We start from the raw sequence: 23855 nt of genomic DNA on the forward strand, positions 1-23855 counted from the left end.
AAAAACCTATCTAAAGCTTATCACAGTGATTACATTCAACATTTTCCAGTCTTGCATTTTAAAAAGCAGGCGGCATGGTGGCTAGCATTGCTGCCTCACAGCGCCAGAGACTTGGGTTCAATTCCTGCCTCAGGCAACTGTCTGTGTGGAGTTTGCACATTCTCCCTGTGTCTGCGTGGGTTTCCTCCGGGTGCTCTGGTTTCCTCCCACTGTCCAAAAATATGCAGGTTAGGTGAATTGGCCATGCTAAATTGCCCGTAGGGTTAGGTGAAGGGTCTGGTGGGTTGCTCTACGGAGGGTCAGTGTGGACCTGTTGGGCCGAAGGGCCTGTTTCCACACTGTAAGTAATCTAATTTAATCTAATCCTGTTGGAAAATTGCAAGTTATTTTAAAGAACCACCAGCTGTAATGCAAGGTAAAATTGTGTCCTACATTTAACAGCACAGGTAATATCAGTAATGTTTGCAGTTATTCCTTCAATTGACATGCAAAACAAGAACAGAAATCTTCACTCAAATAATATGCATCACCAAAGCTATACACTATGCCTCTCCTTTTCTATGGGTCTTACCAGCCTGAAGTAGCATCACTGCACACAGGATAACTGAATCTGTGTTCTGGTTTGCAATTGTTTTCATATCCCCAGCAGGACTGCAGCTTTCTCAAGTGTTTCTACAGCAAAGGTAGATGTGCAATTAGCTTCTGTTTCTCAAGGTCAACAATATGTACTCCATATTTCATCCAAATTCTCTACATTCAATTAAAAACTGAGTCAATATGAAATCAACTAAATGGTCAAAATAGCAACAACACACAGAAAATAATTATAATCATAATGACTTATTACTGTGATTCCTCACACTTCCTTCTTTATTCTGAATTTTAAATACTTTTGAACAGGAAAACAGTTTTTCTTTAGTGTCCACATAATTAACAAATTGCCAGTAGTGATCTCAATTTATGCATATATGTTGCATATATTTTCAAAGCTGATTCAGTGGCAGCATTGAGAGTTCAGCCCTATAAGTCACCACAGTAGTGGGCCATAGGTTCATGCCACAAACTCATTAAGTCCCCATTTCAGTCATAAAATGATTACAAAAATGCTGAACTAAATATTTCCCAACACTGACAAAACAAAATCAGAATTATCCCAAGTTACTTTCACAGAACAACTTATGACTGGTTCAGAGTAACATGACTGGAGACATTATTGTAGGTTGGGCAATTGCCTGGTTACAAGTGCTCTGCGAAATAGCACAATAGTTATCATCTTGTTTTAAAATATCTATGTTGTTGGACCAATCGCCTTGTTTTTCACTGGACAAATGCAAAAGTCTATAATCAAACCATGTCACAAAACATTACATTTTCTGATGCTCAAGCAAAAGGTAATCATTTACATATAGTGAATATATGGGAAGGCCATTTTATTTTTAAAAGTCAACATATATCGAAGATTCAGTTTTAAACTGAACACAAAGCTGACTCCTTTTAGATCTTAAAGGCACCATTATCAACTACTCTTAGTCTTCTCTAATTATTAAATAAAAACTATTTTTAAAATATTTAGTACAATTCAAGAATTCCATGGGCAAATTTTATTCCAATACTTAATTCACTCATCAGAAATCCAAAACAATCTACTTTGGCCAGTTGTAGTAAAAGTCCTGACATTGCAAACCATTGTTTGCTTTCAGCATTATCAAAATGTCCACTTCTTACCTCTGAATTCAAATATAATATTGACAAATTCACAAATGTGCAATGTGTTATATCAATAACTATAATAACCAGTGTAAATGTAAGTGTTTTCATTGTCTGGACGACTATTAAAACAATTTTAGTCAATTCCTTATTAGGCATTATCATGTTTAATAATAATTTATATATCATTCCATTTCACTAATTCAGTATTGTAAAATTCTGTATTTCCAAAGATCCAGAAACCAATATCTTGTTTCACAATGCAAATTGCAATACTCCGCTATTTTGAACAGCAAGTAAAATCCTGATAATTATAATAAGGAATCCCCAATGGCTCAACTGGTTAAAGTTGTCAGCATTAAGCTAACAAATGATCCGAGATTTGATCACCATTTTGTGCTGAGTTAATTGATCTCTTGTCAGACAGAGAAATGGGCAACTCAACTGGCCTATGTGCACTTTTGCTGAGCTATGGTTTCTCTTCCTGATAACAATATAGGGAATGTATGGGAATCTAGGTAAAAGCAGAACTGAACTAAGCAATTATGCCTCCATAGAGTCCTATTGATACTGAATGTATAGGTAAACTTGTAAAACATGGCTTTTTAAATAAACTTTGTCATTCAGTGGATTTAAAAAGTTCAAAACCAACAGGTTAATCCTTAGTATTCCAGATACTGATAAAAACAAAAAAGATTTGCTTTGTGAGCAAGTATGTTAAAGTTTACTTCTGAAAATTAATTTCTGTCACACATGAATAGTTTTAATATTTAAGTACTGTTTGGATTAATTGAAAAAGGGCCAAGATTATCATTTTTGATTTAATAAGTCATTGCCATGCAAATAATTTATTGTTTGAGGACTAAATCTTTGTTTTTAAAATGATCATCTCTGCTTTCTAAGATAGCAACATTTCCAGTTAAATATCAAAGATTTATTGGGCCAAAATTGTTATCTATGAGCCAAGCCTTTGAGCTTTGCTCAAGTGCCTTCAGAATCAGGGGGAACCTTTGCAAAGTTTTGCCTCAAGGTACTAAATAAATTGAGTAGTGTATATGACAGGGCTTTATGTTCTGAAAGCACTGAATCATGCCAGCATGGAGAATAATTTCTCCATGAGGATCAACAGTCCTCTGGGCCTTCCCCCAAATAGCCAGTGTTCACACAACATTCTAGACCTCAGGCTTTCAAACTAGCATTCCCATTCTGGGGGCATCATGAGATCTGTAAGCTCATCAGGTTTCTGCTAGTTTGTTTTTTTTTAATATTTGTTAAATAGTAAACACATCACTTCTGTTATTGTATATGTATACATTTTGTGCAAAGGTTTGCCTTCTTGGTAGTACATGCTAACCTTCCTAATTCAGAACAGGAGCTCAAGCCCTGTTATTTGCCACATTTTAATTGCATCGAGCTTTCAAAGCAAAAAACGCAAGTGTCATTTCCGAACCTGATTCTGCAGAAGAATTTCAGAACCCAAAAGAAACCAATGAACCATGAATTCCTGCATTTGCACAAGTAAGCTTAACACATGTATTTTGACAACAGCATCATCAGGTGTTCTTTTCATGGGTCAAGGATCAATAAATTATTCCCGTTATCTGTACAACTGCAGATGACGTATTGCTGTGCAATATGATATTTCCAGGAGGCCTTGGACATGGTTGACCATTTGTAGGAAGGTTTTGAAACACTGGCCACAAGTAACCCAAAGACGGGACCTGATTATCAAAGGAGATTCAGGAAGGAGACAGAAAGCTGGCAAAGGAGCTGGAATAGTGTTGTTAATTAAAGAGGGTAGTACTACTGTGGTGAGAGATGAACTTAGTTTCTAACGTTCAAGACACAAATTCAGGTTGGGTAGAAACAAGAAACAGCAAGGGGGAGAAAACATTTGTTGGAGCTGTTTACGTTACAGACCACCAAACAGCAGCGGTTGTGGAAATCACAGTATAAATGAAGAAATTGGACACACATGTAACAGTTATGGTGGGGGGAATTCAATCTACATGTAGGTTAGACAAACCTAATTAGAAACATTGTGGAGAACAAATACTTGGAATGTATACAATATAATTCCCTGGAGCAAGATGTTGAAGAACAATCTAGATAACAGGATATTTTAGATCAAGAGTAGGAAAATGTAAAAAGGACTAAATAATAATTTTGTTCCATATCAGTTTTAGGAAAGAGTGACCATACCATGGCAGCATTTTATATTAACTTTGAATGTGACATAGTTCAATCAGAAACGCGGGTCTTAAATCCAAACAAAGGACACAACAAAAATATTAGGGTCAAATCAGCTATGGTGGATCAGGATACTGAGTTAGGAAGGTTAAATGATAGACAGGCCAGGGCAAACAGAACCAATACATAGTTTGGAACAAAAATACATTCCTTCATTCACATAACATCAGCAAGGCAAGGCTTCCAATTGTGCCCAACAAAAGATATCAAGACTGTATTAGATCAAAAGGCCTATAAAGTTACCAAAATAAGTAAACATAGTCAGTTAGCATTTGAAAATTCTGCACAGGAGGGCCATGAAAACGATTAAGAAAGAGAAAATGGGAGACTAAATGAGTGAAACATTAAAAGGAACTGTAAACGTTTCTATAGGTATGTCAAAGGAGATGTTTAAAATCACACAACACCAGGTTATAGTGCAACAGATTTATCTGGAAGCACTAGCTTTCGAAGCATTGCTTCTTCACAATCACCTGATGAATGAGCAGCACTTACTGCTTTCAGATAATCTGTTGGACGATAACCTGGTGTTGTGTGATTTTTAACTTTGTACACCGCAGTCCAACACCGGCACCTCCAAGTCAAAGGAAATGATTAGCAAATCCAACTGTGGTACCATTACAAGTGAAGTTAGGAGAATTTACAATAGAGAATAAGGAAATGGCAGAGAAACTAATTAAATACTTTGCCTCTGACTTTAAAGAAAGAAAAATAATAAAAATCTGTCAAATAATGGAGAATTTGGGAACTAGTGTAAATGAGGCTCTGCAAGATCGGTAATACATTAGTAAGAAAATACTATCAGAGAAGTTAATGGGTCTTTATTTGGATAGAACCCCAGGCCTGATGATCCACATCTGAGTGTTGAATGTGATGGCTGTAGATATGGTAGTTGCCTAATTGGTCATCTTTGAAATTTCAATAGAGTCCAGAGTAGTTCGCAGAGATTAGATGGTGGCAAAGGTAACTCGACTGTGGAAAGAGAGAAAATTAAGCATGCCTTCCAAACCTGTGAGAGCTTTTTGAGGATGTTACTAGCAGCATACATAAGGGAGAAAACCAGTTGGTACATTTAGATTTCAGAAAGCTTTTTAGAACGTGGTGAATCTTTGGAATTTGTTACCCAAAAAAGAGTGGAGGTTCAGTCACTAAGTAGGTCCAAGTCTAAGATCAACTGATTTTTATGTATTTAAAACATCAAGGGATACCAGGGATAGTGCAAAGAAAATAAACTGGTGTGGAAGAAGAGATGTGATTTCACTGAATAGCAAAGATGGTTCAAAAGGCCAAACAGCCAACTCTTGCTCCCACTTCTTGTCTTAAAAATACAAAAAACACAAGTCTGAACAGTTGTAACAAGGGCAGTCCGTTTGTGAACAATTGCGAACAGGAATCCACCCATCAGTCTGAGTAACAGTTTTTTTATTGTCTTTATGGACAAACCTTTAAATATTTAAAAATATGCCCACTAGGTGCTCCTTTTCACAAGTAACTGCACACATAATAAGATTAAATACTCCTTAAAAAGGGACATATTTTGACAAAGCTTTTTGTCTTTGACTCATCAGGACAATTTACAAGAATATCAATTCAAGGGTAGCACCATCGTCTATAAAGAGAGTAGAAAGCGCTAATTGGTCAGCAGGTGGAGTCTGATTAATAGATACTGATTGTCAGTTCTCTGCAAACTTTATTTACATTTTAAACCAGGCAGGTTGGATCTGACTGATTAGGTCATTACTCATATAAGGGTGCTCTCTCCTTAGGCAACACACGTACCAGTCAGAGTCCACTTGCCAATTAATGAGCAATCGCCTCTCATGCAGTCTAACTGTTGGTACTCCATTGCATTAGTATTTGCGCAAATTGTCCTGATGAGTACAAGCCTGAAAGCTTCAACAAAATCTGTTTTTGCAGCAATACTCCAATACTAAATGACTATTAATAAGACTTACCATAAATGGACAGAGAGGATCTTTTTTGCAACGATTAGCTATGTGCATGTTATTGTGCAAAAAATAAGGAATATGCTCATTAGGCAATGTGATATTATTGTATAAAGGCACTATTTGGACATCGTCTGTATTGGTTTGGTCATTCTCTTCCAGTCCAAATGCTACAGTAGGCTGAATTGCAAACTGAAGCCACAATAATGTCATGAGTGAACAGATGGTAGACCTACAAAAGAAAAATGTAAACATCAAGCAGATTTTCATTAGTGAACTTGCAGCAGACAATAATTCAATTGCTCCTGTGTAAATAAGCAAGTGTCCTGAATACTACAAGCAATTAAATATTCAAATAGTATTAATCAACTCAGTTTTGAGGTAATAGAATGTATTTTGTTATAAACATGTTTCTGAACTTCAAAAGATATTTATATCTAAACAGCAGAAGACTTGCCGCATATATGGCTCACGGATGCAATTTCCTTCTCTGACAGGACATTGAGTCACTTGCTTCAGATTACAATTTAATTCTATCATTAAAACAAGACATGGAAATAACAAAAAGCAATTACAGAGACATCTGGCCCATTCGAATGTAAGCTTTATAAACTAGACATAATACATTAACTTAGCATTGACATGACCGATAAATGATTAAAAGCATGGAATACTAGTGAATACATATGTCTGAAGTACATGATTCAAATTCTTACCAAATACATTAAGCTTGTTTACAAACACTGCTACATACTAGTAGGTACCTCAACTATGCTTTACATGCACTGTCATTTTTGTAGGCCTCGGTTAGTTAGTTTCAACACATTTTTAAACATGGTATCCTTAAGACCCTCCAAAACTAATTAGATGGGTTGCCACAAACTATGCAAACATGGACATGATACAGAAGGCTCAAAAATGCAAATGGTCACAAATCTATCTAGTCTAGGTTTCTTGCAGTTGTGGATAATAACATTTTTTCTTCAAAACACTGGCATAATTTAGCCTTGGAGGTATCTAACCAAAGATAATATTTTTTTGAAAATGTCACTGCTTAGCCTTATTTCTAGTAAATTTGCTTTTAACAAGCATTATATTTAATCAAACACATTTGTCTTTTGTTTTACTGAAGCTCTTTCTGCTCTACATTTAGGTTTCCCTGCAATGGTAATGTCTCCTTTTACCTGTTAGAGTATCCAAATTCATTGTTCATTAAGGCATTTAAGTCCTCCTTTTCTATCCATTCATGTTCTTGCTCTGTTTCACTTTCCCATTCTGCTAAACTAAAAAGGAAAACAGTTATTTCACTTCTTTTTTTAATTTCAAAATATACATTATTCATAAAATAATTTGATGGTCTGTACAGTTGGTCATGCCATACATATGTAAACATTTACACACAGAGATCAGAATTTATCATTTTTATATTCAGGTCTGTACATTTTTCAATCATATGCCCATATGTTTAGCTGAGGCATCAGCAGAGCCCAAATGACTGCATGGGCCCCCTGGTCTTCTTTAGACAGGCAGACGTTACTCAGTGGTCTTTCCCCACCGTGCCTTGGTGGCAGCTGCTGCCCCAAGCTTCAGCGCGTCCCTCAACACGTAGTCCTGGACCTTGGAATGTGCCAATCTGCAACACTCAGTCAGGGTCAACTCCTTCAGCTGGAAGATCAACAGGTTTCAGACCGCCCAGAGAGCATCCTTCACAGAGTTGATGATCCTCCAGGCACAGTTGATGTTCATCTCGGTGTGCGTCCCGGGAACAGGCCATAGAGCATGGAATCCCGTATCACGGCGCTGCTCGGGACGAACCTCAACAAACACCACTGCATTCCTCTCCAGACTTCTACTGTGTAGGCACATTCCAGAAGGAGGTGTGTGACAGTCTTGCCCCCCCCACCCCGCCCCCTCCGCAGCCGCTTTGAGGGCAGCGTGCGGTGAGGCTGAGAGTCCGGGTGTGCATAAATGATCTCACAGGCAGAGCCCTTCTCACCACCAGCCAAGCCATGTCTTGGTGCTTGGTGGAAAGTTCTGGCGATGAGGCATTCTGCCAAGTGGCTTTGATAGTCTGCTCAGGGAACCGCTCGATAGGATCTGCCCTCTCCTTTTCCCGAAGGGTCTCAAGGACATGACGTGCTGACCACTTCCCAATGGACTTGTGGTCAAAGGTGTTTTTCTTCATAAACTTCTCCACGAAGGACAAGTGACACGGAATGGTCCAACTACTCGGAGCGTTCCGAGGCAGCGAGGCCAGGTCCATCCTGCGCAACGCCGGGAACAGGTAGAACTTCAGTACGTAGTGACACTTGGTGTTTGCGTAACGGGGATCCACGCACAGCTTGATGCAGCCACACACAAAGGTAGCCATCAGGGTGAGGGTGGCATTGGGTGTATTTTTTCCCCCGTTGCCCAGACCTTTGTACAGCGAGTCCCTTCGGACCCAGTCCATCTTTGATCTCCATATAAACTGGAAGATGGCCCGGGTGACAGCTGCAGCACAGGTTCTGGGAATAGGTCAGACCTGTGCCACGTATAATAGCAATGACAGTGCCTCACACCTGATGACCAGGTTTTTTCCTGCGATGGAGAGCGATTGTAGCTTCCATCTGCCCAGTTTCTGCCTCATTTTGCTGATATGCTCCTCCCAAAACTTGGCGCACGCCCCAGCCCCCCCGAAACCAATTGCCTAGCACCTTCAGGTGGTCGGTCCTGACGGTGAAGGGGATTGAGGATTGGTCGGCCCAATTCCCGAAGAGCATGACCTCGCTCTTGCCTCGGTTTACCTTGGCCCCCGAGGCCTGTTCGAACTGATCACATATGCACATGAGTCTGCGCACGGACAGCGGATCCGAGCAGAAAACGGTGACGTCATCCATGTACAGGGAGGCCTTAACCTGCAGGCCCCTGCTGCCAGGAATAGTCACCCCTCTCAGGCTCGCATAAAACAGTTATTTCACTTCACTTCCTGAGCAAATATCCAATGTTCTAACAATGGCACATTTCACTTCATTCAATTGTTCCATATTTCTCTGAATGGCTTTTCTGTCACATTCTGAGATCAATGTTTCAGATTAATTTCATACTGCCTGCATCTCAGCAAATGTTCAAATTTATTTCTGTAAATGATGCAAACTTTCATTTGTGCAAAATAGCAAACTTGAATTTTAAGAACTGTGTTATCAATAGGCAGCATTGTATTCATAGTCAATGTTGGATTAAACCTATTGTATTGTACATATTATAAAGCCTATAGCTATGTTGTATTGATTATTGATCTTTCTCAGAAAGACTTTCATTCGAAGACTACAATTCAATCTGAATCTCCTAATTACATTAAAGTCATAATAATTAACTAGGAAAGCAACATCTGACGACCACCTAAATATGATCTCAATAAATTTGCTACAGTTGCATTAAAATCAGTATTCCTTCATCATAATGTATCAACATGCAGTACGATGAAACAAAACTAAAAAAGCTCAAGTTAATAAAACCAATAATATGGAGGGCCTACAAACCAGAAAATTAGTTCATGTCTCAGATGGGTTATAAACTACCCAAGCTTTTCTTTCAGGGTTTATCATCTGAGTCATAGGTTTAATAAGAAGAAAACCTAGAAAACACATGATTTAAGAAATCATGAAAATATGCAAACACCCATAGCACAAGGCAACATCAAGCATGAGAACAGTAAATAAAAAGTTCAGGTAAATCAGGAACAAATGGTCAGTGGATGCCACATCTGACTTCTTAAAATATATTGAAAATTGTAGGAGAAAGAGAATACCTAACAAGTTGTTCCAGTTTTTAGTATTAGGAAAGTCAAGAGACTATGGTAAGTATTATTTGTCATACCTCATGTTCAATTCTTGTACACAACACAGCAGGGATACAGCAAGGGGAAAGTGTGTATAATATGGCATTTTTGGAGCTTGGATAAAACAAGAGGCTAGTTATATTTCATTTGTTCAATTAACTATGAAAGAATGTCAAACTAAAATAGAATGGAATAGAATGGTAAAAGAAGCTAGTATTAGTACTTTTAGGACTCAGACTGGAAAATTATTAAATGAGGGAAATAAGGACGTGGCAAATTTTGAACAATTATTTTCACTTTGTCTTCAAAGTAGAAGACATAAAAATCCTCCCAAGAATAGTGGGAAATTTGGAACTGAAAGGTAGGGAGGATTTAAAATAATCGGTGTTATGATAGAAAAAGTACAAGGAAACCTAATGAGATTAAAAGCCGACAAGTTCCCTGGATGTGACGGTCTGCATCCTAAAACACTTGGCTGCAGAGAAGGCAGACGCATTAATTGAAATCTTTTAATGCTTCTTTGACTATAGGTGATCTGAGTAAGTTGTGAAAACTGCAAAAACTCAATTCAAAAAGAGACAGCAGGAAGCAAGAAACTGAAATCCATAAAGAGTAGAAACTGGACATCCAGAAAAATCACAACAAAACAATATTGACTCTGCCTGATGACAAATTTATGAGAATTATTTGAGGATGTTACAAGCAGGATGGTTAAACAGATGTATTGCATTTGGATTTCCGGAAGTGTTCAACATAATGCCACACAAACAGGTACCATACAAGCTACAAGGTCATAGTTTAGAAGCAATGGTTAACTAACAAGAAACAAAGTCAGGTTCAATAAGTTGCCTAACTGCAACAAGTACAGTACCATCAGGATTAGAGCAGGGGTCTCAATTACTTGATATTTATATTAATGACATGGTTTTACGGACAGACTGTATTGTAGCCACATTTACTGGTGACACACTGATAGGTCAGATAATAACCTTTGAGGAAGTCGTGGAGTGGACAAAAATTTAAAAGAAGAATTATTTGGTCAGTTTAGATTACATTAGATTAGATTACTTACAGTGTGGAAACATGCCCTTCGGCCCAACAAGTCCACACCGACCCTCCAAAGCGCAACCCACCCATACCCCTACATTTACTCCTTACCTAACACTATGGGCAATTTTGCATGGCCAATTCACCTGACCCGCACATCTTTGGACTGTGGGAGGAAACCGGAGTTTAGATCCCCTACAGCGTGGAAACAGGCCCTTTGGCCCAATAAGTCCACACCGATCATCCGAAGAGTAACCCACCTAGACTTGTTTCTCAGCATTTACCCCTGACTAATGCACCTAACACTATGCACAATTTAACATGGCCAATTTACCTGACCTGCACATCTTTTGGAATGTGGGAGGAAATTGGAGGAAACCCACGCAGACACAGGGAGAATGTGCAAACCCCACAGTCACCTGAGGCTGGAATCGAACCCTAGTCCCTGGCGCATAAGGCAGCAGTGCTAACCACTGAGCCACCATGCACCCCTTGTGGAAAATTGTGAGGTTGTCCACTTTGGCAGGAAGAATGGAAAATCAGAATATTACTTAAATAGAGAGAGCTTACTTAATGCTACTGCACTGAGCTATGGTTCACAAAAAAGTTAGCACGCTGACACACAAAGGATGAGGAAGGCAAGTAAAATATTGACCTTTATTTTAAAGGAGTTCATGTATATAGATAGGGAAGGCTTGCTACAACTGCATAGGACATTGATAAAATTCCATTCAGAGCACTGTTTTGGTTTCTTTACTTAAGGAAGGATATACATGTGTTGGAAACAGTTCCACAAAAGTTCACTATAGACTAATTCCATGGCTAGAAGGGCTTTCTTATGTGGAAAGACAACAGGTCGAACTGTGTGCAATGCAGTTCAGAGGAATGAGAGGTAAGCTTATTGAAAAATGTTAGATTTTGAGGTTTGAGAGAACATTTCTACGAGGAGCACAAGGCACTTTTGAAAATAAGGAATGTCTCATTAAGACAGTCAAGGAAGAATTTCTTCTTTTAGAGGAGCATTTGTGTATTAATACAGATCAATTTATTCAAGTGAGGAGCAGGATAGGGGGCCAAATTTCCTGTTGTGTCTCCAGCGCATCCTCATGGAGGCTTCTAGGTGAATATTGATCAGGAACAGAACCAATCAATTTCCATTCCCTAACCCAGAGATGCTAAAGCCTTGGAATAATTCACCACAGGCCACTGTTAAGAAACCATAGAGCTTCTGAGACTTGCCAATTTCTGTATCATGCTGCTAAATCACTAGGTCAAAAGGCTTTAAACCGAGACCAATTAAGTCCGCCCCACTGAAGCCGGGTGATCGTTAATAAACTGTAGCAGTCTTGTAGATATTAGCCAAATGTGGTATTGCGCAAATTCTGGATTTATCTCCAAATTAACCAATAGCTCTCAACCTCCCTCCTCCACCACAAAAAAAATCCCCGAACAAGGCGCAGATAACCAGTTGCCCGACTTTAGCGGACAGTCAGTGGTTTGCAAACTGAAGTTTGGAGTAGCCTCTGCCACGTTTTGAATGGGGGGATATCAGATGGCCTTGGCTTTTTCTATTTGATCGGGGGTAGGCCCAGTAGAGCCCTGGTCACACCAGCAATGAAGCCGGGCTATTCGCTCATGCCTGCGCGGGGCGGCGATCGCAACCCTGGGAAACCGCGGATACATTGTATCCATCGGCAGCGTTCGATACCTGGGCCAGCGTTCCACAGCCGAGCGCGGTGCCATCGCAAGGTGCAACGTTACAATGTTCCCCGGACACCGCACAGGCCAGAAGCCGTCCCTCTCGGAGCCAAAACAAAACCCTTCAGAGAAGATCGAAATGAATCGATGCTGCTCGACTGGGTTTACCGGAAAATGTGAGACGAACTGGTTCAGATGCCAGGCCGGTCGTTTGTCATTTGCTTAACATTAAAGTAATTTTATTTTGCCCATACGACATTGAGAGGTTTTGATGTAAACGGTCAAGAAAAACAAGAAAGTGTGCAATGGACTTTTGTCACCTTCGCAAAAGAAATCTGAGAACTTTGCAGTACGGAAGCGGCCAGATCAGGTTTAAACCTGCAACCTACGACTACAGGTTTAATCATTTCACTCCAGAGCTTTCCTCTAGAAATCACTGAACTTTTCGAATGCAGTCAAAATGCTGGAGAAACTCAGTGGGCTTGGCAGTTACCGTTTCAAGTCCAAATTACTCTCCATACTGTTCAAGTATGTTGGGATTTTTGAGATTCTTTGTGACTCTACTTCCAGTTTCACATGGTAACAATAACGAAAAGAAAAACACTTCATTTCCACTTTTACTTTCTTCCATTATTGTAAAGCTATAGATGCCAGGTCCACTGCATTTAATCATTTATATAAATGATTTGGATGTGAACATAAGAGGTACAGTTAGTAAGTTTGTAGATGACACCAAAATTGGAGGTGTAGTGGACAGCGAATAAGGTACCACCAGATCTTGATCAAATGGGCCAATGGGCTGAGGAGTGGCAGATGGAGTTTAATTTGGATCAATGTAAGGTGTTGCATTTTGGAAAAGCAAATCAGGACAGGATTTATTATACACTTAATGCTAAGATCCTGGGGAGTGTTGCTGAACAAAGAGATCTCAGAGTGAAGATTCATAGTTCTTTGAAAGTCCAGTCTCAGATAGATAGGTTAGTGAAGAAGATGTTTAGTATTAATTTCCTTTATTGGTCAGAGCATTGTTATGGGAGTTGGAAGTCACGCTGCGGCTATACAGGACATTGGTTCGGCCACTTTTGGAATATTGTGTGCAATTCTGGTCTCCCTCTGACACGAAGGATGTTGTGAAATTTGAAAAGGTTCAGAAAAGATTAACAAGCATGTTGCCAGGATTGGAGCATTTGAGCTATAGGGAGAACCTGAATAGGCAGGGACTGTTTTCCCTGGAGCGTCAAAAGCTGAGGGGTGACCTTATAGAGGTTTATAAAATCTAGAGTAAATAGACAAGGTCTTTTCCCTGGACTGGGGGAGTCCGGAACTAGATGGCATAGGTTCAGGATAAGGGGGGGCTGCATTTAAAAGGAACCTAACCGACAACTTTTTCACGCAGAGGGTGGTGTGTGTATAGAATGAGCTGCCAGAGGAAGTGGTGGAGGTTGGTACAATTACAACATTTAAAAGGCATCTGAATGGGTACATGAATAGGAGGGGTTTAGACAGATATGGTCCAAGTGCTGGCTGATGGGACTAGGTTAATTTAGAATGTTTGGTCAGCATGGACCAAAAGGTCTGTTTCCATACTGTACAGCTTTTGTTACCGACCAGAAAATTTTTTTTTCTCTCGACTTATTCTGCCAAAACCCCCACATTATTTTGATTACTTCGAGCAAATCCCCATGTAATTTCCCTATTCCAAGGAATATTATTTGAACAGTAAAGAATTGCAGCATGCTGCTGTGCAGAGGGACCTAGGTGTCCTTGTGCATGAATCACAGAAGGTTGGTTTTTCATGTGTAAATTAAGAAGGCAGGATTAGATTAGATTAGACTAGATTAGATTAGATTACTTACAGTGTGGAAACAGGCCCTTCGGCCCAATAAGTCCACACCGACCCGCCGAAGCGCAACCCACCCATACCCCTACATATACCCCTTACCTAACACTAAGGGTAATTTAGCATGGCCAATTCACCTGACCCGCACATCTTTGGACTGTGGGAGGAAACCGGAGCACCCGGAGGAAACCCATGCAGACACGGGGAGAACGTGCAAACTCCACACAGTCAGTCGCCCGAGGCGGGAATTGAACCCAGGCGCTGTGAGGCAGCAGTGCTAACCACTGTGCCACCGTGCCGCCCATTGGAATTCTGTCCTTCATTGCTAGAGGGATTGAGTTTAAAAGCAGGGAGGTCATGTTACAGCTCTGTAGGATGCTGGTGAGGCCACACCTGGAGTACAGTGCACAATTTTGGTCACCTTCCTTGTGAAAGGATGTATGAGCACTGGAGGGGATACAGAGAAGATTCATCAGGTTGATTTCAGAGTTGAGAGGATTGGCTTATGAGAAGAGACTGAGTAGACTGGGATTATATTCATTGGAGCTGCAAATGTGTTGCTGGTCAAAGCACAGCAGGCCAGGCAGCATCTCAGGAATAGAGAATTCGACGTTTCGAGCATAAGCCCTTCATTATTCCTGATGAAGGGCTTATGCTCGAAACGTCGAATTCTCTATTCCTGAGATGCTGCCTGGCCTGCTGTGCTTTGACCAGCAACACATTTGCAGCTGTGATCTCCAGCATCTGCAGACCTCATTTTTTACTCTTATATTCATTGGAATTTAGGCGAATGAAGGGGAAATCTTATAGAAACATAAAATTATGAAGGGAATAGATATGATTGAAGCAGGGAAGATGTTTCTACTGGTGAGTGAAACATCTTGGGCATATACTCAAAATTAGAGGATTCAGTTCTGAATTAAGGGGGAACTTCTTCACCCAAAGGGTTGTGAATCTGTGGAATTCCCTACCCTGTGAAGTAGTTGAGGCTTCCTCATTGAATTTTTTGAACAGTAAAGTAATTAAGGGTTATGGTGAGATTCAGTAAGAGGAGCTGAGGCTACAAAAAGACCAGATGTGATCTTATTGAATGCTGGAGCGGGCTCAAAGGGCCTACTCCTGCTCTTTATGTTCTGATGTAAAACAATCATAACTGTTCCAAAACTTTCTACCAAAGGGCCGTGTTCAGATAGATGTGTAATACTTTAAAGCTGAGTCTTAAGTAGTGAATTATAAATGTTTCACTGCCTTCCTTACAAAGGCCTTGTGTGTATGCGCTTTATCTTGCCATCTCTTTATATGCGACCTTTCAAAGCTTTATGAAAGGCACATGTAATTTGATTTTCAGATATTTAATTTGTTTCCTCTTAATTTGAGCCACTTCAGTTTGTAAGTAATGAAATAAATCTTCTTGCATGATGCTGAAAAAATTAAATATTTTGTCAATTTCCTGTGTACTCCAGACAATTTTCAAGAAATACGAATAAAGAGGGAAAATGTTTACTTTGTTTATACACATCTTATAGGAGAAAGTGAGGACTGCAGATGCTGGAGATCAGAGCTGAAAATGTGTTGCTGGAAAAGCGCAGCAGGTCAGGCAGCATCCAAAGAGTAGGAGAATCGACGTTTCGGGCATGAGCCCTTCTTCAGGAATCATTTATACACATCTTAACCAATTAAGATAGCAACATGATTGAATAGTGAATTTCAGATTGTGAAAGGTAAAAGGCATACTTACCCTGACAATAGTAACTTACAATTTTATCCAGTTGGGCAGCACCCGGTTAGTGCTGTTACCTCATAGCACCAAGGGCCCAGGTTCCATTCCAGTCTTGGGGAACTGTCTGTGTGGAGTTTGCACGTTCTCCCAATGTCTGCATGGGTTTCCTCTGGGTGCTTTGGTTTCCTTCCAAAGTGATGTGCTGGTTAACTGGATTGTCCATGTAAATTTCCCCATAGTGTCCAGGGATGTGCAAGCTATGTGGATTAGCCATGGGAAATGGGGAGTTATGGGGAAGAGGTGGGTTTGGCTGGGATGCTCTTCAGAGGGTTAGTGCAAACTCAGACTGCATTATATGGATTCTATGATTAACTTGCAGAGATTGACATATTCTTATCTTAAAAATATTTAACACTTGGCTAGCAAAAATTATTGCAGACCACTGGCTTTTAATTCTTAGATTAACATCACATCAAGGGGTCATAGAAATGTACAGCATGGAAACAGACCCTTCGGTCCAACTCGTCAATGCTGACCAGATATCCTAACCCAATCTAGTCCCACCTGCCAGCACCCAGCCCATATCCCTCCAAACCCTTCCTTATCATATACCCAACCAGATGCCTTTTAAATGTTGCAATTGTACTAGCCTCCACCACTTCCTTTGGCAGCTTATTCCATACATGTACCACCCTCTGCGTGAAAAAGTTGACCCTTAGGTCTCTTTTATATCTTTCCCCTCTCAACCTAAACCTATGCTCTCTAGTTCTGGACTCCACCACTCCAGGGAAGAGACTTTGTCTATTTATCCTATCCATACCCCTCATGATTTTATAAACTTCTGTAAGGACACCCCTCAGCCTCCGACGCTCCAGGGAAAACAGCCCTAGTCTAGTCAACCTCTCCCTATAGCTCAAATCCTCCAACCTTGACAACATCCTTGTAAATTGTTTCTGAACCCTTTCAGGTTTCACAATATCATTCGATAGGAAGGATTGCTTGCAATATTCCAAAAGTGGCCTACCAATGTCCTGTACAACCACAACAGGACTCCCCAACTCCTGTACACAATACTCTGACCAATAAAGGAAAGCATACCAAACGCCTTCTGCACTATCCTATCTCCCTGCGATTCTACTATCAAGGAGCTATGAACCTGCACTCCAAAGTCTCTTTGTTCAGCAACATTCCCTAGGACCTTACCATTAAGTGTATAAGTCCTGCTAAAATTTGCTTTCTCAAAATGCAGCACCTCATACTTACCTAAATTAAGTTCCTTCTGCCACTCCTCAGCCCATTGGCCCATGAGGCAGACAAGTTTATTTAAATTAACCAGTTAGGAGGTATTGTGACACATAGCTGGAGCAGATGGGACTTGAACCCAGGTCTCTGGATCAGAGGGAGGGATACTACAAATTGTTGATCTTGATTGGGTCAGTCTAGTTATTGTTATGTAAATTTAACTTGTTTTTTTCTGTCAATTGGCAGTGGGCTCATGTTCATCATTGTGCTTATGAAAATTTTCTAATTGATGGTACACAGTCCAAATGAACAAGTATGTATCATGTATGAATGAGAAGAGTCTTCCTTTACCAATCTTAAGCAGATTGTGAATACTCAATTCATAGTACTCTATTCAGGCTTCGCGAAGACAATACTGTCTTGTATAGAGCTAAAAACAATTCTGTTGTCTGAACAGTTTCTGCTTTATCAGCATCTTTTAGGTTCATTCAAATTTTTGAATTTATTTTAAAATAAGTCTTTCCAGTATACTTATTACTTACATAAGTTCACTATTTAAAACTTAATTACTTTTATAATTATCTATTTAGTAACCGGCTTTGACTTTTTTTGTATGTGTAGTTAATGACCTGAACTGGCTACAGAAGCTACACATTAATGTTAATATGGATTCCTTGGCCTTGTCACTTAATACAGTGAATACAATATAAAAGTGACTAATTCAAAGCTGGAAAATGACAAACCATGTCTCCCTACACATGCCCTCCAAAATAGTACCGCTGTGATTACATCATTTTCTGAAATTTATTTGAAGATTCCTAATTTCACACTCAGATGCAATTTAATGTGGGTGTCATGTATCTGCTAATTTCAGCAACCTATTTCTGCAAAGAAGTGAGACGTGCATGTCAGGAGAGTTCTTTAAGCAGGAACCAAGCCTAATTCAATAAGTTGAGAGAGGACATGAAGAGGAAAATAAGACTGGCAAAGGGAGAAGATGAGAATAAATAAGTAGTTAATATAAATGAGAAGCAAAATCTTCAATGATCATTTAAATTGTAAATGGTAATAAAAGTGAAGATTAAGCTGGTATGGACAAAGTGGGTGATATGTGCAAGGTAAAATCAGAATACCTAAATCAGTACCTTATTTACTGTTTGTTTATAGGAAGAATGATAAAACATCAGAAGCAGAAATAGTAAGGAATATTAATAGAATGTATAGGAAGGTTGCTTGCTATTTGTTTCTAAACCTTATTTATTAATCTAAGCAGATTAATTGCTGGTCCAGGTGGGTTGCATCCCAAGTGCTAAAGAAAATGAGGTAGAGATAGCAAAAATGTGTGCCATAATCTTTCAATCTTCCCAAGAAACAGGGAAAATGCCATGTCAGATGATTAGAAAGAGAAAAATGTGTCACCCTTACTGAAGAATTGGTAAGTACGTTCTTTTGTCATTTTTTTCAAAAACCACCATATGGGAACAATGGCTTAATGATATTATTACTGGGTTATTAATCTAGAGATCTAGGTAATGTTCTAGGACCTGGGTTCAAACCCTGTCGTGATAAATGACGGCATTTGAATTCCATAGAAATCTAGAAGTAACAAACCATCATTGATTGTCAAGAGAAAGCCTTCTACTTCACTCAGGTCCTTTAACGAAGGAAACTGCCAGTCTTACCTAGCCTGACCTGCTTGTTGTTTTGCCTTAATATTCATTTCTGGGTGGCACAATGGCACAGTGCATAGCACTGCCACTCACAGCACCAGGGACCCGGGTCCAGTTCGATTCCATCCTCAGGCGACTGTCTGTGAGAAGTTTGTACTTTCTCCCTGTATCTATGTGGATTTTCTCCGGGTGCTCCAGTTTCCTCACACAGTCCCAAGATGTGCAGGTTGGTGGATTGCCATTCTAAATTGCCCACAGTGTGCAGGCTTGGAAATGGATTAGCCTTAGGAAATGCACAGTTACAGGGATGAGGTAGGTCTGGGTAGCACGCCCTTTGGTGGGTCAGTATGAATTCAATGGGCCAAATTGCCTGCTTCCACACTGTAGAAATTGTATGATTATCGTGGCAGGAATAGTTCACTGCCACCAACCTCTTCAATTCTGTTAAATAAGCCTTGAACAAGACAGACAGGCTGTGATTGGGCATCTCTTTTTTGTTTTCTATGTGGGGTCCAGGGTCTGTTGAATTATCAGTGGTCAGGGATAAAGCCTCTAAAATGAAGAAGCACTTCTCTTAGCAACCTAATGTATTGATCAATAGCAATCGATGTAATTTACATGCCTGATCAGACAGAATTACAAAGGGCTCTCTGGACTAAGACAGAATATGTCTGCTCCTTTTGGATACTTGTGCATAACTCAATCCAAAGACTGTGTAACATCATCGTATTGGGTGGGGTTCAATGCAACATGAACATAAACTCCTTCAGAGCCAATACCTTATATGTCACTAGTGAGTTAAACTGGTTGGTTCAACATCAATAGTAAATAAGGATTAGAAGCAAATCAAAGGCTTTTGAAGACATTTATTCAAAGACAGAGATCTCCCATCTGTAAAGGATAGATCATGCTTTACTAATCTCAGCTAGCTGAACAGCACGTGGGTGTGAATGGTATCGCCCGAAACCTTCAGATCATCGGAAAGAGCGATAGTATACTTTTCTTTCCACTTAAAAGTAAAAGCTAAAGAATTTATTTTCCCTCAACAGTTGCATTAAGCTGTGGCTTTTAGCCAATAAGTCAGAGACTTTATAATTTGTGAACCAGTTGCTTTGTGTCTCTTGCACAGATGTAAAAAAAACACTTGGAGGAGGCAGATCAATAAATAGCAAAAGGGTCATAGATTCGAATCATAGAATCCCCACAGGTGCAAAAAGAGGCCATACAGCCCATTAATTCTGTACGGAACTTCCAAAAGCATCCCACCCAAATCCACCCCATCCCCATCACTCTACGTTTACCATGGCTAACATACCCAGCTTGCACATCTCTAGATACTATGGGGAGATTTAGCACGTCCAATCTACTTACCCTGCACATCCTTGGACTGTGGGAGGAAATTGGATCACCCAGCAGAATCCCACACAGACACTGGGAGAATGTGGAACCTCCATGCAGATAGGTGCCCAAGGCTGGAATCAAATCTGGTACCTTGGCATTATGATGTAGCAAAGCTTGCCACTGCGCCACCCATTCATCACACAGTGAACCATGTGGATAAGGACATTGAACTGCCTTCCCAGATTTCCCTCTACTCATTACACTTTTATTTTGTGTCTATCTGTATGGATATGTAGGGAGATTATAACAGGGAGTTAGAGTTTTAATCATTAGAATTATATGTCAGTAGTTCATAGCTGTTACCTGCATCCAGAATCCATTTATTTGTAATAAAAAGTAATTCTGGTTGAATACAGGAATCTGGTCCATTAACCTGGGTCTTAAAGGTAAGTAAATTGGGGAATTTTCCATATTTGTAAAATATCTTTTAACTTTATCCCAGTGCGTATGGCTTTAGTGTTGCTAAACTGGCTGAGCATATACAATTTTTCAATTGCGATTTGAGAGAGGATTTGTAGCTCAGGTTGTGGATCAGGTTGCAAGTTGGCTTGGTGAGCTGGTAGATTTGTTCTCTAGGTTCTCAGTGAGCCTCTGATGAAATGTTGGTGTTCTGTTGTGCTTGCTATTTATCTGTCTTGGTCTGTTGTGATGGATGATATCACTTCCAGTTCTGTTTCTGAGAGATTGGTAAATGGAGTCCAAATCAATCTGTTTGTTCATGGAGTTCTGGTTTCACTGCCAGGACTCCAGGAATTCCCATACATGTCTTTTCCTGTTTGGATGGATGTATTGTCCCAGTTGAACTGGTGTCCCTCTTCATCTGTGTGTAGGGATACTATTGATAGTTGGTCATGTCTTTCGTTGGCTAGTTGGTGCTCATGTATCCTCGTGGCCATTTCCAGCCCGTTTGTACTGTTTGTTGCAGTACTTGGGTATTATGTATATGACATTTGTTTTGCTGTTTGTTGATGTGGGGTCCTTTAAATTCATCAGGAGCTGTTTCAGTGTGGTGGTAGGTTTGCGGGCTACCATGATGCCACCTTGCCATACATCAAAGATATCTCAGAGATGACAACCAGACTAGTCCGGCCCCTAGGCATCATGGTAGCCCACAAAGACAAAGAAACAACTAGCCTTACAAGAAACTGGCCAAGCTCACACACAGTAATAACACAGAAAACTCAGAGACTTAGATAAATCCATCTTGGGACAGGCTAAAGAAAGACATGCATGGAGGCCTGGCATTCGAATCGGAACTCCATTAACAAACATATTGATTTGGACCCCATTTACCAACTCCTCAGAAACAGAAGTGATATCACCCATCACAACAGACCAAGACAGATAAATAGCAAGCACAACAGAACACCAATGCTTCATCAGAGGCTCACTGATGATGTTACTAGAATGCTAATGAAACATCTGAGAACAAATCTACTAGCGCACCTAGCAAACTTAAAACCTGATTTTGTTTTAAACAGTAACTCCTTTGGATAGTGAATGAATAACCTCCCAATTGACACATTATTTCATTTAAATACCTACTTGACTGCAATCAAATGTTTGTCAATGACTGAATTCTAAATCAATTAATAGCTGGCCGAGCTGCCATCAGATCAAACAAAGCAAAATTTATTGATAAAAGTAACACTGGTCTGCAAAAAATACTGTTGTACAATTTTTTTTTTTAACTTGGATGCACATAAAACCTGAAGTGATCTAATCCAGGTTATTAAAACTACATGGTCCACTGCCATCCTTGTAATTCTGCATATAGCATTCCAGCTAATAAAAGTATTCTAGCATTGAAAATATTTAACATTCCTCACAGTGGTTGTCCAACTTTTCTATAATAAATATTTTTAAAATCAGTATAATATTATTGCAATGATTATTAAAGCCATTACTCAATTTTATGCTGTATCCAAGCCCACACACTGTTTAACCATGTATCCTGGTCCTCATTCTGGTGTTTCTCATGGTCTTCAAATTTTCCGAGTGAGATGCAGGAGGCCGCAGAAGCTAAATTAAAAATACTACGTATACTTCTCAATTCTTCCCAGCACCTCTTCAACCTTCTATGACAAACACATGTTGCACACAGGTTGCAACTTTGATACTAAGTGGAAAGATTTAGACCCTATTAGATACAATCCTCTTTTTTTTAATTTGCAAGATTTTTACTTCAATTTCTAAATATTTATTGATCAAATGAATGTTAAAGATCGTAAGTAAAATTTATTTGGGCGGTTTGTTCTGCAGTGTCCATAGTTTTATTTGTTCATGGGATAAGTGTTGCTGGTTAGAGCAACATTTATTGCCCACCCCTCATTGGCCAGAGGACACTTAACAGTCAACCACACATTGCTATAAGGGTCTGCAGTCACTTGTAGATACACCAGGTAAGGCTGGAAGATTTCCTTCCATAAATGAGATTAGTGAACCAGATGACAGTTTGTGACAATCAAATATAGTTTCATGATCGCCATCAAAATAGCTTCTTATTCCAGAGTTTTACTGAATTCATAATTTACCATTTGCCATGGTGACATTTTAACATATGTTCCCAGAACATGAGCCTGGGGTTCTGGATTACTAGTCCAGCGACATCAGATATTTCTGAGAAGTCTTAATAAATTAATTACAGAAACCAGGAAATCTATAGATATCACAGCACAGTAAACATCTCAATTTTATTTTCTATAAGCCAGAGATAAATATAGATCAAATAGTTTTGATCGAAATCACAAAATAGAAGACATCAAATAGAACTGAAATTTAAGTTGAACAACTAACTAATTGTAAACTACATTTAATGTCAGTTGATTAGTGTTGTCAGAATCTTTACTGCACTCTTAAAATATTTTAGTCCAGCTCAATTAATTAGCTACAATTCCTGAGCCAATGAGGTCTTGTCTTGAAGCCTAATTGGTCAAATTTGTTAATATACCTGAAAAAAAATTGTAGAACCACAGGGATATGGTGGAGGAATGTGCCCTCTTATGGCACATTGGTAGTGGTTCTACCCCTGGACTGGGAGGCATCATGGGAGATTCATCCACACCTGCAGGAAGTGGAAGTTGACTGTTGGGAGGAAGAGGAGGAGTGATGAGGAGCCTGAAGAGGGGAGAAAAAGAGAAATGGATGAAGGGCTCCTGCCCAAAACGTCGATTTTCCTGCTCCTCGGATGTTGCCTGACCTGCTGTGCTTTTCCAGCACCACTCTAATCGTGACTCTGATCTCCAGTATCTGCAGCACTCACTTTCACCTAGTCTTATGGTGCTGCTGTAGTGTTCCTACCCTGGACTAAAAGACCTAGGTTCAAGCCCCACCTGCTCTGGGGTGTGTAACAACATCTCTGAACAGGATGATAAGGAAAAATAGGTTAATAAAAAGTTAAAAATTAAAGAAATAGTATGGGAGTAGTTGATGTCGCCCCATGGAGCAAAAGGCATAATGGGTCAATTACCTTCTCCTGTTTTGTAAGATTCTGAGCATGAAACAAAATGTTTCC

The 23855-nt window shown here is 39.7% G+C and overlaps 1 protein-coding gene across 1 annotated transcript in view; it reads right to left on the reverse strand.

Moving 5' to 3' along the window:
- The window catches only part of eogt (EGF domain-specific O-linked N-acetylglucosamine (GlcNAc) transferase), a 65361-nt gene extending 52586 nt beyond the window's left edge, over positions 1 to 12775 (reverse strand). The window contains exons 1-4 of the mRNA XM_060835207.1: positions 12479 to 12775; positions 7088 to 7186; positions 5913 to 6135; positions 572 to 672 (exon numbers count right to left, since the gene is read on the reverse strand). Coding sequence (XP_060691190.1) covers positions 572 to 672; positions 5913 to 6135; positions 7088 to 7186; positions 12479 to 12513 — 458 coding nt within the window. The 5' untranslated portion in view covers positions 12514 to 12775. The remainder of the gene's footprint in view (positions 1 to 571; positions 673 to 5912; positions 6136 to 7087; positions 7187 to 12478) is intronic.
- Positions 12776 to 23855: the final 11080 nt, after the last annotated feature.

The sequence above is a fragment of the Hemiscyllium ocellatum genome, chromosome 14 (genome assembly GCF_020745735.1).
Source record: "Hemiscyllium ocellatum isolate sHemOce1 chromosome 14, sHemOce1.pat.X.cur, whole genome shotgun sequence".
Lineage (NCBI taxonomy): Eukaryota > Metazoa > Chordata > Chondrichthyes > Orectolobiformes > Hemiscylliidae > Hemiscyllium > Hemiscyllium ocellatum.